Genomic DNA, 14893 nt, shown 5'->3' on the forward strand with positions numbered 1-14893 from the left:
GGAAAGGCAACAGCTATCTTTAGATAACGATATCTGTCTAATGATGCCTATCTAAGAGATGTCATTATAGATCCTCTGAGATCACGGACATACAACCTCTGGTTTCTCTGGGCTTCGTCTGTATATGATGCACGAGCGAGCCTGGGGCTGTGTCGCTCCGACAGGCAGCCGAGCGCAGGGTGCTGCCGCTCTCCTGTGAAGCCATAGGAAGTGTTTCGCGATTCGAGATAAGAAAAACCTTCACTTCCTCCTTCTGCGCTTGCAGGACCGAGCCGCCGCTGAGGCTGCACCATCCACCCCGACAGCCCGCTCGCAACATGGACCAAGAAACCCTGGGAAGCATTGTCCTGCTCGCCATCGTCACCTTGATAAGTGTTGTCCAGAACGGTAAGACAAAAAAATCAACATTTATTTAAGGGCTAAAAGGTTGTTGGGGAAAGTTCAGTATGGTGTATGCTGATCTGATCTTTGGAAAGATAATCTCTGGTTGTAAGTTTGTGTGTGCTTAGAAGTGACTTTGGCTTTAGAAGCCATCTTCTAAGCATACGGTTTTGCGTGCCGTTGTTGCAGTATCTTGGCAGTCGCGTGGTCCTACTCTGTGATATTCCAGAGTGAGTTCGATATACGTATGACAGCTAAGGAAAGGACTAATATGCTGGGATACACTACACATTTCGATTTGATGACTGACACCTCCTTTCCTGGCTAAAGTCCCCAAAGTGGGCAGCCAGGGCTGCTCTCCAGGCAGAGCCCTCCCTCCGGGGTCTCAGGGGGGGCTGTGATGGGTCAGAGCTTTGCCCAGAGCTGGGCGAAGGGGTCAAAACCCCACCGACTCGTCAGAGTTTGGGTTGTTTGTGGGCAGGCAGCTTTCCCTCTTCCCTGCGTCTGAAGGTCCTACGGTCTGAGGAAGCTCAATTAATTGCAGTCCCGAGAGCACTGCGCCTTTCCTGCGACGGCGGAGTTTCCTTTTTTCAGCTCTTATTCAGACCTCCCTACTGTTCTTTAGGATTTTTAAAATAAACCAACAAGTTTCTCTCTTGTGCGAATCTGGGTTTAATTTGATCGTTGACTCTTACAAATCCTTAATCATTTTAGCAGGGAATTCTGCCCAGAGTACAGAGAAGGGAGTGAGTTTTGCCGCAGCTGCGCTGAGATCGCCCAGGGTGAAGGAGAGTCAGGGGTGGGATGGAGGGGCTGATGCAAATGCTAGAAAACTTCTGTGAAGGCTTCTTGGTACGAATGGGAGATTCCAACTGAGCACAGACCCACGTTCGGACCTAGGAAATGGGCTATTCTTGGGCGGCCGCGGAGAGGGGAAGTGGTGGGAGCCTCGGCGTAAGCCTGGTTGCCAGAGAGCGAGAAAAAGAGGTACAAGACTGGTTTGGTTTTGACGTAGGCACTAAATGCTACATCCTTTAACCCAACGCTGTTTTCTGGTAGATGCACAGTGTGTGATGTCACCAGAATACGGCACGTTGAGATCAGAGCACGTACCGCAATTTAAAAAAATCTGTCAAATATACATTTTTTGCTATTTAACCAGATGACTTTATGTACATGTTTTTTTTCTTCTCACTCTGATAGTCAGGCGTTCGCCTTCCAGCCTGATAGGCACTTTCATCTCATGGAAATCTGTCTGTGAGATTACTGACCCAACTGCTGCAAATGGGCAGCACAACGCTTGGCAGAGGACTTAGCATGCCAAGCACGAGTGTAACACAGCCCTAAACCATGGTTTCAGACCTTGCATCATCTGATTTCCTCCTCCTAGGCTTTCTGTCTAGAAAGACTGGACTGAGATGCAGTCCTGCAATGAATGCAACAGTTAAGGCAGTAGAAGCGCTTGTCTAGGGATATCAGTTGTACTGAACTCTTGCTGTGGCTCTGGTTCAGCAAAGCGCTCAGGCATCTGCTTGACTGTCTTCAAGTACGTGAACTCAGCACCATGTAAACTTGGGTTTATATGCTTTTCTGCATCTGGCACAGGATTAGAAAACAGTTGGGGTGAATGCTGTTCTTTCTGAAGCTGGAGGTGGGCTGTGGTGCTACCCCAGTCTGACATCCATTCACTGTCACCTTCTTCATGGTGGGAATCTCCATGTCCTGCAGAATGAGTTGTGTGGCCGGATGCCGCTGAGTCACACATGTAGCTTTAGGTTTTGTTCTTACATCAAAGAGATGTTGCAATTCAGCAGCTTTCAGGGCAATCAGTGGTCATCGCTGAGCAGATCGGGATGGAGGAAGCAAAGAGAGAGCAATGGAAAGAAGGGGTAACCTGCACGTTTGCCAGCACTCGCTAGGTTGGAGCATCAGAACACAGTTTCTGTTGGCGTGAATTTGTGAAACAACCAGGCTTGGGTTGAACTCTTGCACATTAACTTGACCAAAGTGGGACTGCAGGGGTTCAGGCTCAGGGCAACCTCTGCAGCCCTACAACCTCAGGACATCACCTCCTGAGTTGAACCCCTCAGCTCCAGCCCTGCTCCGCTCACCCATCTCACGCCAGCTTGTGAACGCACCCTCTTGCCTTCAGGTTCAGAATAAAGAGCAGGAAATATAACCGTGGTGTTGCAAGCTGCTTCACGCTGTAGTCTCCCATTTCCCCAATGCCAGGTTAAGAGGAGCCCAAGGCTGCTGAGATGGGAGCGCAGACCCGCAGCGAGGTGTGATCTGTCAGCTCTGCTCGGCTCCTTCAGTCCGGCTGAACCTCAGGCAGCCAGGACCCATCTCTTGGGCTGCCTTCTGGGAAGATTTCGGGAACTTGGATGGCACGTGAGGTTGACAGGGCTAAGCAGGAGGCTGGACCTCTCCGTGGGACGGCGAGATGCTGGGTTCTCCTCCGGTTCACTGCCCTCACCTTGGGGGTCCACGTGGTCCTGAGGAAATACAGAAATACAGCCGCTGTGTTGGAGGCCATCGACTCGGGAATGTTTGCTAGCGAAGAGGTGGACACCTCACGTGAGGTGATCGCCTAAGCTCTTTCTTGAGTCGATGGAGAAAGATCAACACTTCAGTAGGGCGGTATCTCTCATGCCAACAGCTCTCTGAGGGATGGATTGACCTCTTGAGATGCCTTTCTTCTGTTTTCCTCTGTCACCCACTGTTTACAGAAGGAAAACATCTGTCTCCCCAACACTCCTCAATGTCTCTGAAGTGAGACAAAGCCTGCTCCTCATACGTGGTGTGGGTGTAGGTGATAACCCTACTTCTGTCCTTTGCCCAGCTGCCCAGTCCTTTGACCAGCCATCCATACACCACGTCAGAGATGGCAAGAGCTTCCAGGACAGATGCCTGGACCTCCACAGCCAGATCCTTCTCGGAACACCCAGCACCCCCAGGCTTGCCCAGCCCCGATCCCAGAGGGTCACCAAGCTCTTGTCCTTGGTGACCACTGTCACGTTGGACGTGCCTGTGTTCAGCCTGATGGCTCTCGGCATCGCGGAGCCTCTCTGCAGTGGCACGCTGGCATTTGGGAAGTGGCAGCACCTATGGCAGCAGAGAAGGAGATATACATGGCTTATTCTTGGCTTTTGCTGAAGCTGTGGCATCTTCTAGTGACTTCACATGCATGCTAAAAGGAAAGGAGAAGATATGCTGCATACCCCCGTGAGCCCACACAATCCCAGACCTGCATTAAGTGGTCTCCCATCACCACAGCTTTGCACCGGACAAAAAAAATACTATTCAGCCTAGTGCTCTTCAACTAGGTCCTCTCAGACCCTGTCGGCAGGCTCATAGCCCCATGCCAAAGACTGGGGTGGTGGGCGGAGGGGGATGCTGAGACCTGTGGGTCGCTGTGCCGCCGGACCGTCTCTGGTCTGGGTCCTCCAGCAGCCGCCCAGTCTACTGTACTGGTGACAGTGGGAGGGTCTGCAGCCTGGTTCAGAGCGGGGATTCTGGCTTAAAGCACTGCGGGTTTTTCTGGAGAAAGGCTGTACGTACCCAGGGAATCGCTCAATATCGGAAAGTGAAAAACTCAGTGCCTTTTAGTGAAGGCAGTGGAAGTACGAAAGACCCTCTTACAGCATCAGTGAGGGGAAAAAAGAGGTAACTCTTCAGATTCCAGGGATGATATCCTGCAGCTTACCAAGTTACACTTCTATTGATATAATAATGCCTTTCCTGATGGGTTATCTTTTATATATGTCTTTGGCTAATATTCTGAAGAGTAGGGTGATTTGGGTACGCTGAGATGGGATGCAGGACAACCTAAAGCTTGCAGCCTGGAGCCTGTCAGGGCTCTCTCTGGTGCATTTAGACACATCATTGATGGTCTCTGGTTTTGTGTCATCAGATAAAACGTGTTTGTCATACCCATGATATGTTATTTTGAGGCATTGCGTTTTTGCAGCAGCAAACGCTCTGACACAACGCTGTTGCTTAAAAGGAGGATACCCACAAGATGGACACTTAGAGATCAGCCATCAGGACCGGGTTTTCAATGGGCCTCACTGGAAAATGAACCATCTCGCTGGTTTGGTGAATGGGTATCACTAAAGGAGAACAGGGTCCCTTGTCTCCCCCCTCTGTTAGAGAGCGAGGTTTGGGGTTGGCAGCTCTGACGGGGAGTTCGAAGGGCCGAGTCGGGGCTGTGGTTCTGCAGCAGACGGAGGTGCAGGCTGCCAGAAGTGTGGGGCTGGAGGAGGGCTCAGAGGTGAAAGCCATCTGCCAGTCACTTATGGGGACACGGGGAGGGGTGGCGGACAGGCGAGGGCATTTGGCTTAAATATTTTTGGTGCATAAGATGTGCCGGCCCTGCGAAGAACTGGACAACAGATAACGGTGCCTGTGCAAGGTGCGAGTTCATCCACCTTGGGGAGGGTCTCGTCTGATGTGACCCCCCAAAACAGTCTCCCTGCAACCACCCAGGACACACCGAGCCTGCGCCAAACCCGACCATACCCACCCTGACATGGCATCGCGCCCACCATGCGTACGCGTGAAGTTTCCTGGAACCGGGTGGAGATTTTAGGACTTGAACTGTATAAAAAGGGTAACACCAGAAGCTGGGGTGGGGGTGGGACCCCCCCTTCCCCAAGACACTGGAAGAAAAAGGACCAACAAGACATCGCTGGATCCACCAGTGGTGAACTCTTCTTTATCTGCCTCTCCCTCTCTCTCTTTTTCTCCCTCCTTCTCTCTTTCTTTTTATGACTAGTTCTGAGTAAAACATGCCGCACGGGACTTGTTCATCTTGTTACATCATCCAGTTCAGCAGTTGTCATTGACTTATCGTATCTACACACACACGCCTTGTATTTTGTACTAATAAATCACAAAACTGGTCAGCTGGTGTTGTTTCACCTTAGTTCAATACAAGGAAACTACGAACTCGGTCGTTGATCCCAAGGGGAGGGAGGCCATCCTAACAAACCCCTTTTGGGTCGTGACATTACAGGATGTCTGAGGTCACGTCGCACTGCGCCCTTGCACGGAGGGTTTGGTTATACCTCGGTGACAGAGCGAGCACCCTGGCCACATCCTGCACCTCCACGCACCCGCGTCCTCTCCTGCCGTCCAGCCTGGATGCTCACGAGAACAGAGCTGAACCCACAAAGCTCATCTCCTGCAATATCTCCAAATTACATCTCAGATCGATCACTGTGTGTTTTTTTAACAGCTTTCTTTGCTAGCAAATTGGAGCACGAAAGCAAACATTGCAACGGCAAGGGGTTCCAGCGGCCGGGATCCTCCGCCTTCGACCGTGTCTACACTGCCAAGTGAGTAAGCAAGCCCCGAGGTGCTGGTGGGGCAGAGCGGGGTTCGTCTCTCTCTTCGTTGGGGTTTAATCCAAACTCTTTTACGGTCCAGACTTTGCTCTGCGGTCCCATTGCTGTGTGCAGCACAGCGACATTTAGACCCATGGTTCTCCAGTACGTTTGCTGGTCAACCCAGCTCCTTTCTGGTCACCGGGTGCTGTCTATATATAGGATTTGCAGCCCTTGTGTGTATTATGTCCCTTCATCTGGAAGCCCGTTCACCCCACAGTAGGTGATGCTGGAGGTGTGATACAAGCACAGCCGCTGTCCCAAGGGCACCGCAGCTCCGAAGGAAAGAGCTGGCGGAGAGACGCCGACTTGCTGAGGAGCAGGTCGGTGGCAGATCTTGTCAAACCCCGGTGCCTCTGTCCCCGGTCAACTCCCTTGGCACGCGGTGCTTCGCTTCTCTGCCACATTGATACCTCTTGTCTTTGACATCCCTTCAGAGAGAGCAGAGGGGAAATTAATTCCAACCCAGAAGAGAAAAAGAACATAAAATATTTTATATTACTCTTGAAGTGCTGCTTGAAACTGGATGGGGCATCCAAGTGCCGCCCTTCACAGCCGTGCAACCTCTGCCAAGGGCAGAGTGCTTCCCCCTCGGAAAGCATCCCAGCCCAAAGGAGGCAGCTGGAAATCATTCCTGTCCCCCTGCAAAGGGACACATTAACTGTCAGACACTCCTTTTTGCTGTGAGGTTTTCCTTTTGTTGTTTCATGCAGCTTTCAATGCTACTAATTTGATTAATATGAGTTAATTACAAGGATTTTCCAAGCCAATATTATACATACAGCATCTATTATACCCGTGCCTTGATCAGACAGGTTAGAGGAGGAAAGCGGCTTTCACCGGTGCCAGCCGTGTGCGCGGGACGGTTTGTTTTCCTCCTCAGGCAGGACAAAGGCATCCTTTATCCCAGCCAGGACACCGGGAAGCAGACCCATGGGCGAGCAGCCGCCGTGTTCGGGCTCGGACACGCCAGCCGGCCCCCGGCAGCTGCCTGGGGTAAAAACCCACCCGCAATGGCATTAGTGCAGCCCGGATTCACCCGCCAACCATCCTTTGCTGGTGAAACATGTTGATTTTATTTCTATTTCCCCATGTTCTGATTTCTCTCCTATAAATTCCTCTCTAGCCAGAACTGCGGACACGCGTACCCTACATTTCTCGCTGTGCTTTGGTGCGCTGGCCTTCTCTGCAGCCAAGGTAACACTCATTTATTTTTTTTTCCCTTCAACCTTGCATCACTTTCAGCAAGGGATGGCGAGCACTTCGGAGGTGGTTACACTTCCAGGGACCAAATCCTCCTGATGCTGGGGAACCTGTCCCACCCGGCGGTCCTGCAGCTACCCAGGCGGTTTAAGTAGCAGCACACTCCTGGCACGGTTTATGCCAACAGATGTGTTCCCAGACATGATTCAGGACAAGTCGGGGCCAAGGACATTCGTCATAGAGGCATTACGGATGAGATCCCTCTGGTTTGGGTGGAGGGTTTACTACTTGGATGCTGGATGCCACATTATTCACCTCCAGGTCTGGAAATGGGCTCATTTGATTAAATTGGCAGAGCTGCCAGCCCTTCCCAGGGCTGGGGGCAGCCCAGGAGTACTTACCTGCATTTCTAAATACGATGCCCTTCAACGCAGTTTGAGTTTACCTCATTTAAGATGAGTACTTTCCTGGGGTCTGTGGCTATTCTTTCTCGAAAAGAGGAATTTTCTGACCAGGACAAAAGGAGGTTTTGCCTGTAGGTGTGGGGAAAACTAGAATTAGGGGGGAAAAAACCCTTTTTATGTGCTCAGAAATGCATATTGGACCACAGTATAGTCCTCCACCTCCTCCTGGAGAAGTGCATCTATCAGCTGCCTTTTCTTTCTGGTGAAGACAGTGCCCGAGCCAGCACCCTCCTTCCCGAGCCCGGCATGACCCACGCTGGGTTTCCGACGGGGACGAGCGTGTGCTCTGCAGTGGGCACAGCTGTGGGCGGAATTATACCCCCAAAGTCTTCAGAAAAGCTGAAGCGAGGGCAAGGCAAGTGCTCCGTTTCCCACGCAAGGGTCTCTGTCCCAGATCCAGTGTCCATCCCACAGCCCAAGGCTGCAGATTCTTCGAGACACGGTTTAGTGGGTTTAGTGGGCATGGTGGCATCGGGTATACTGTTGGACTTGATGATCTTTGAGGTCTCTTCCAACCATAATGTTTCTGTGATTCTATGAGTCCCCACTCCCCATCCAACCCAGGCAGCAGATGGGAACAGCACGGGGAGCGAGACCCAGGCTGGTGTTTGTAACGCCTTGTTTTACCCTTTACCCAGCTCCTGCCGCCTTTGCCGGCCTGATGTACTTGTTTGTGAGGCAGAAGTACTTTGTGGGCTACCTCGGGGAAAGGACTCAGAGGTAAGGACTTGCAGAACCTCTTTACAAAATCCGGGACGTGGATGCTGTCCCTTCCAGAGGCACAGCTCACGGTGATGCCTGCGATGGCCGCTTGCACGGGGTCCTGCAGGAAAGCCCCCCCTCCCTCCCCATCTTCTGGGTGCACAGGAGGAGCTGTGGGGGATGCGGTGGGGCCAAAGGAGCTGCAGGAACAGAGCGGCTCCTTCAGCTGCTCCTACTCACACGTTTACATGTTTGTAACCCTATTTGCACAAGGTCGTCCCTTTGTATTAATAAAGCTCGTTACACCCATGTGGAACAAGGTTGTCCCACAGCCTGTGATGGCTGAGAAGACACAAGTCCCTCTGAATAACCGCTCCGGTGAGCAGCAACCTACACTGAGTGCAGGAGGCCAAATCCAGCCCCAAATGGAGCCTGAAAATGGCATTTAAGAGCTCGCAGCTGCCTTGCAGTGCAAGACAGAGCAGAGCTTTGTCCCCTCCGTCTCAGCCCCTGAGGTCTTTGAGATGCTCTCAACAGCAGGGTCCCAAGTCTGAGGACTCACGTGAGGTGAGGTACGTTAACGATTTGCCTTCCTCCCTCTCTGTCTCCTCAGCACTCCCGGTTACTTGTTTGGAAAGCGCATCATCTTGTTCCTGTTCCTCATGTCCGTGGCTGGAATACTCAACTACTATCTCATCTTCTTTTTCGGAAGTGACTTTGAAATGTACATAAAAACGATAACCAGCGCGATCTCTCCGTTACTGCTCATACCCTAGCTCCTCGCAGCACGGAGGGGGTCAGGGTGCTTAATATATCGATACCCAGAAGCAGCCGTAATTCAACTGTTTAAGAAATGAACCCGTAACCCTTTTAGATTGCTGTAAATCTCATGCTTGATGGGCTGTGTAGTTTGATTTAACCTTGCTTTTTCCTTCAGGAAAAAGATTTATTGTGAGCACTCGGCACGCCCAAGGAATGGTAACAACTTCCAGTTAATTCTTTAGAGGTTTTTTCCCTAAACTGCAGCTTGCAAGCTGTTTGCATGTCTGGAAGGGACATTGTATGCTTGCTCCATAACTGCGTTGTACTTAGCTTTTGTCCCAAAACCCAGGAGCCTCTCGGCATTGTCCCTGACCGATGGTTCCCGCGGTCATCCTCACGCTCAGGCATTGCCTTTCGCCAGCATCCCGCACCCCCCTGCCCACGCAAAAGCATGTACCAACCCCTTCACCTTCCCTTTCCCTCCCACTTGTTGATGACCGAGCTCCGGCTGCTGCGGGAGGGCAGAAAATTGGCCCCTGTCTGGTCCTTCCTTGATAAATATTCATGTGCGTAACGCTCCCGACACTGATCTCATTTACACTTCAGCCTTTGTGTTCTCCCAGAGCTGTGGAAATGGGTCTTGCGTAAATGAGGAGCCGGTGTATTGACGGCGGGGTTGGATTCGTTTTGCTTGGCTTTGTTCAATAAAACAATCTAAAAGGATGAAATCTGTTTGCTCCCATCTTCTTTGCCTGGTGCATGATCCCAAAGCTCCAGGGCTCGGCAGCTGGCCGGTGAGCGGAGCAAGGGGAGCAGCACCGGGCTCTTTGTGCGAGCTGCTGATCGCCCTGGGCACGGCCTCGCACGGACGCGAATTTAACGACTCCCTCTCTATTAGCAAGTTCAATTTTCTGCCTCTCTCACTAACAATGTGCCCCTACAAGCCCGTATCGAGGGCTGGGTTGATTAGAGAAGCGGACCGAGGTAGGCAAACATCCTTTTTAAGCATTGCTACCCTATGAGTGCTTAAGCTCTTAAGCCTGTCTGATTACCGCATGCAGGATGGATAAAGCCGTATTTTATGGTTCCTCTGGGAGGGACAGAGACTCCTCGCTACGTGAGAAGAGGGTTTGCAGAGCTGTTTGCAAAAGCAGGCGCAGGGAAGCCGCCCGCCTTTGTACCGCACCGAGGCCGGTGGGGTTTGTTGCTGCCCAATGGGGCAGAGACGCCTGTGCATGGCTGCTCTCCTCTGCGCTGCCAAAACAACATACCGCTTTTTTTTATTTTTTTAAACCTTCTGCAGCAATTTTAGGCATCAAAGATTAGTAATAAGCGTATCTATTCCATGATGATTAGCTAATAAATGTTCTCACTGGTTAGAATGGCTAATTCAAAAACTATAATCTAACCTCCTAACCCATAGCTGCTGAGACACCTTATTCCCAGGCACAGCGCTTACGTTCCTTCCCTCCCCTCCTTCTCAAACGACCGTGACACACTCCAAACCCTACTTCACATCATGCTTCTCCCCCACCCTCCCTCTCCATAGCTCGTGGGCAGTCGCCCATCCTTGGGGGTGACCCACCACCCCTCTGCCCCTTGGGCTCAGCCCACCAAGGGACGGCAGCAGTCAGGAGGAGAGGGGTAACCCCTGCGGCCTGGAGTTACAGAGCTCTTCCACATTGCTGGTATCATATTGGTGTCACCACCGTTACCCAGTTCAGAGAAGGAGATGCTTCACCAGCCCCACAGTCCCTGCTCTCCAGCCAGTCTGGTCTCCCTGAGGTCTGAGACTTGTTGATGGAGACCATCGCTTGTGGCAGGTGACTCTCCCAACCCCACGTGTCCACCTTGCAGGTCTTCCCAGCTGGATGAGTCTCCCCTGGTGCCTTTTTGTCCTCTGTAGCAAAGAGCAGCTCACTTGACCTCCTTCTGATGTCTCCTGTTAGCTCCACCAGCCAGCTGTAAAGGGCAGAGGATTCAGATGCCTGGTTTGGGTCAGATAATCTACCCCAGCACTCTCAGGCCTCTCTGTTGACTCGATGGCTGGTTTCTGCACAGCCAAATTTAGGTAAGATCAGGTCATCTTCCAAGGGAACTAAGACCCTTCTTTTGCTGTAATCATTTTTTTTGCAAGAATATGCCCTACTTAGTTCCTGAAAGCCTTTCTGATAACAAAAGAGATGAAAATGTAGGCAAAATCTATTTTCCATCTGGCTATAAATGGAAAAGGTGATAGTATCAGACAAACAGGTGGTACATAAAATGATGGCTATGTAAATTCTCTGCGAACGTCACGCTGTGTTTTCCAAGCCTTGTGGTTGCATTTGCTCTCCCACCCTTTCTGTGAAAGGAAGGCAATGTCAGTGCTATTTGGGCTTTCCCCACAGGGTTAGACAACTCCAGTTTTTGGTTTTTGCCAGTAAAACCACCCCGATCTGGGCGGTACAGCTGCTGACACTTTGCACACCAGCTACTCAGAAAGCTGCAAATGCAGGCTCACCGCAGGGGGGTTGGACTAAATGACCTTTAAAGGTCCCTCCCAACTCAACCCAGTCTATGATTCTATAGATCCACGTGTAAAAAATACATATGCTGCTGTAAAAGATATATGGGCGCATACTGGGGTCACATACACATACACCTACTGAGCTGCCCTGGACGCGGGGACATGGCCAGCGGCAGAAGTGGCAGTCCCCTCTGACGGCTCCCGTTCAAGGTGGGCTTGCAAGCTTCGGGGGCCAGCACCCCCAAACCGCTATCGCTTTCCCATCCTCCTGATTGCACCGATGCTGCTAATTGTCCCCTTCGCCGTGTTGCCAGGCTGTGGGCTCTGCCCCACCGACGGTGCCCTGGCTCCTTGCGATGCCGTGCCATCACCATCCCGCGTGGCTGTTCCTGCATCCCACGCACACGACTAAACGGATTGTCTGTGCATCTATACGCATAGACACGACGTGTTTACTTACTATATCTGTGTGTATATATATATATAGTAGGTGCTGATTCATGTGGATGCTAGAGGCTTTTCAGGGAAGCAGGTTGCTCAGGCACCAGCCCTCTCGCAGCTTGCAGGCTGTGTACATCAGAGACTGCGGAGACTGCTGGAAGCCGGGCTATCGCAGGATGCTTTTGATCTGCTGACAAAGGACTACATACAATATTCCTGCCACAGCAACCGCTTCTGCTTCCGTACGGCTCTACAACCCTCTAGTGGAAACTCAGCCCTATTGGCACGCCGATGCTTCTGGCCATGGGATGAGCCCTTCCCTTGGGATTTGAAGCCTGCCGGTGATGCAACAGCATCCTCATTTCTGAACAGATGCACTGTTGCTACTGAATGCTATTTTTTATTATTCTGGCACATAGGAGGCCCAGTCCTGAAGCAGGACCTCTATCCTACCCATCCCAAAGCGAGCAGTCCTGCTTAGCACAGGGTCTGAGCAAGCAAGTAACATCCGAGCGCGATGAGAAATTTGTGCGCACCACCCACACGGGTTTCCTGCAGTATTTCCCAGCTTCCCAGAACTTGCAAAATAAGCCTGTGCAGTATCGGTTTGGTCTGAGTCTCATCTGTGCCAAGTCAAGTTTCCCACGGGATCTCTGAGAATCGAGAGAGCAGTTCTGCTGGCCTGGAGCAAAGGCCGGTCCTGGGCAGCTTCTTCAGCTCTCACCTGCTCCGAGTTTACTTTTTTCTAGCAAAGCAACTGGTTTAACATTCACAGAAACCTTCCAAATGCCCTGTCAGACTGGGATGCTGCAAAGCATTGAGCACTGGCCCAGCCAGTGCTGTGCCTTTTGCGGACTGCGCAAGAGCAGGATTAGGCCATGCAGGGAATGCCTGGAAATAGTCCACCCTTGATAAGTGAAAGGGCAGTACAGAACGTGAATAGTGGTAAAACCATTCCCCGGGCGATTTTAAATTGGTCTCATGTCCCAGCCAGAGTGAGCAGGGTGAACAGTCCCACGGAAAAGCCCCTCGGTGAGCCGCAGAGCCCACCAGCACCCTTGCAGAGGACATGCTGACTCCTGGGAGGGGAAAGGACCTCAGAGGCCATGACGTCCCTTTGGAGCACCCAGGAGACAGGTACAAGCTTCACAGTCCCTTCGGGTAATGAAGACCATTGTCCCTGGGGCTGTCAGGGAGGGTGCAGGACACCTCAGCGGTGGGTCCTCTCAAGGCGGTTCGGTGCCCCGAGGGTTAGGATGGAGAAGCAACATCTGCACCGCTAACGGGCTGCAGCGGAGAAAAAGCTGCTTTTAGCGGTGCTGTTGTGAACCCCAGGAAAATACGTCCCATGGAGAGGAACAGCTCAAACCGATGTCTGACCTCTGCCCCTGGGTGTACCTGCCCTGGTGGAGGGAGGCTGTGGGCAGGAGAGAATCAGCACTGCTCCATCCATCCGTCCTATCTGCCAGAGCATCTCACTGCTCCCAGCCAGCGCGCAGAGACACGAAAGCTGGCAAAAGTGAGATTCCTGCCCCAAAGGACAAATAGCCTCCGCAGCGAGCTGTTTTTCCCCTTTAGAGGAGAAATAAATAACTTTTCAATTTCAGCTGCGAGGATCTTCACACCGCGAAATAATTTCATCAGACAGATGAGCTCCCGGGGCTTCGTGCTGGCTGCCGACCGAGCTGCTCGGATGCCATCAGCTGGGCGCTTCCCGCTCGTCCCCGGGGCAAAGGGACCAGACACCAAAGGACCAACCACAATCTGGGGCACGGAGAGAGAGCAGGGTGTGCTTTTCACCTAAGAAAATAAAGGCGTGATGGTATTGCAGTGGAGTTAAACTCATGGTTACGGCAGTGCCGTTTCTGCCATGCGGTAACTGGCAGGGACCGCTTGCGTGCCATGACCTCTCGCAAGGCCAGCAGATGCTTCGGGAGGCTTAGGAGAGGGGCTTTGTACAAAGATATGATGATTTATTGTTCCTGGGTTTGCCCAAGAGAGTGCCACCACTGCCTTCATCCCCAAACAATGTTTTCTGTGCTTTTGGCACAGCATTTCAGAGGGGGACAGTCTGACCCAGCAAGAAACCCCCTCAATTGCTCTGGGATTAAGCAGAGCAACACGATGTCTCCTGGCCAGCTGCTTCATGCTTTTCGTTTGTGTTGCAGCAAAGGCATTTCTTTTCAAAAGTCAGCTCCGGTCTTCCCACTCCCCTCGGCAGGCGGAAGGGGATGGTGCACATCCCCACCAGCAGCCGTGGGGCCGCGGTCCTGCCAGCTGCCGTGTCCCTGGGCTCTCCCACCTCCGTGGGGACCACCTACCCTTGCTGGTGGACAGATTTACTTCCCTCTCTCAGACTAGGCAGCTCCAGCCCTAAGCCGAGGCCACCCCAGCCACAAACCAAAGGAGACACTTATCAGAGTTTAAGTTACACTTCAGTCCTGAGCTATGTTTAACAATACTGTGGTTTCTTGGAGCGTATCTCGCTCCACATGCCTTCAGCAGAGGCAGTGCTGAAGAACAGAAAATAACGGTTTGCATGGAATAACCCCACTGCTCAGCCCAGCTCTGAACTCATTCCCCAAATCCCACGTGCCCCTTCATCCCAAGCATCCCCTTCAGTGCCAGCCCCCCTCGTCCGTCCCTCTCCGTGTTTGTTGTCCCCTCCGCATCCCTCCGACCACTCAATCTGCCTGTTGGTGAGCCAGTGCAAGGAGCTGATCTGACTGAAAACAACCTTTTTTTTTTTTTTTTCTCCTTTATTGACTTGTTTTTAACCCATCTCAACTCTGTGACCCCCCATTGCTGCAGACAGAGACCCCAACAGAAGTACTTGTGGAGCCCGCGGGGTTTCCCCTCTGCGCGGTGTTAGAGCCGTGCTGCTGTGTTACCCTTCAGGCACTCCTACGGGGGTGAGGTTTCCTTCCACTAATTCACACCGAGTTATCGCTGTCACCAGAGGCCAACCGCCCCTTCTCTGACCTCATACCCTCTGTAGGATCGGCGCGGCATCCCATACAGCGCAGAAAACGAGACCGTACCTG

At 52.1% G+C, this 14893-nt stretch overlaps 1 protein-coding gene across 1 annotated transcript; it reads left to right on the top strand.

Moving 5' to 3' along the window:
- Positions 1–261: 261 nt before the first annotated feature.
- Positions 262–9205, top strand: ALOX5AP (arachidonate 5-lipoxygenase-activating protein). The gene is made up of 5 exons (XM_009697689.1): positions 262–387; positions 5621–5720; positions 6895–6965; positions 8074–8155; positions 8751–9205. The coding sequence occupies exons 1-5, from the start codon at positions 318–320 to the stop codon at positions 8911–8913; spliced, it is 486 nt and encodes a 161-aa protein (XP_009695991.1). The 5' UTR covers positions 262–317; the 3' UTR covers positions 8914–9205.
- Positions 9206–14893: the final 5688 nt, after the last annotated feature.

The sequence above is a fragment of the Cariama cristata genome, unplaced genomic scaffold, assembly GCF_000690535.1.
Source record: "Cariama cristata isolate BGI_N322 unplaced genomic scaffold, ASM69053v1 scaffold3413, whole genome shotgun sequence".
NCBI classification, from domain to species: Eukaryota; Metazoa; Chordata; class Aves; order Cariamiformes; family Cariamidae; genus Cariama; species Cariama cristata.

What these genes read in the sequence shown, in the direction of transcription:
- ALOX5AP (XM_009697689.1), top strand. Translation starts at nt 318, where the DNA reads ATGGACCAAGAAACCCTGGGAAGCATTGTCCTGCTCGCCATCGTCACC. An exon ending in GATAAGTGTTGTCCAGAACG is followed by an intron (nt 388 to 5,620) that starts GTAAGACAAAAA and finishes TTTTTTTAACAG; the next exon opens with CTTTCTTTGCTAGCAAATTG. An exon ending in GACCGTGTCTACACTGCCAA is followed by an intron (nt 5,721 to 6,894) that starts GTGAGTAAGCAA and finishes ATTCCTCTCTAG; the next exon opens with CCAGAACTGCGGACACGCGT.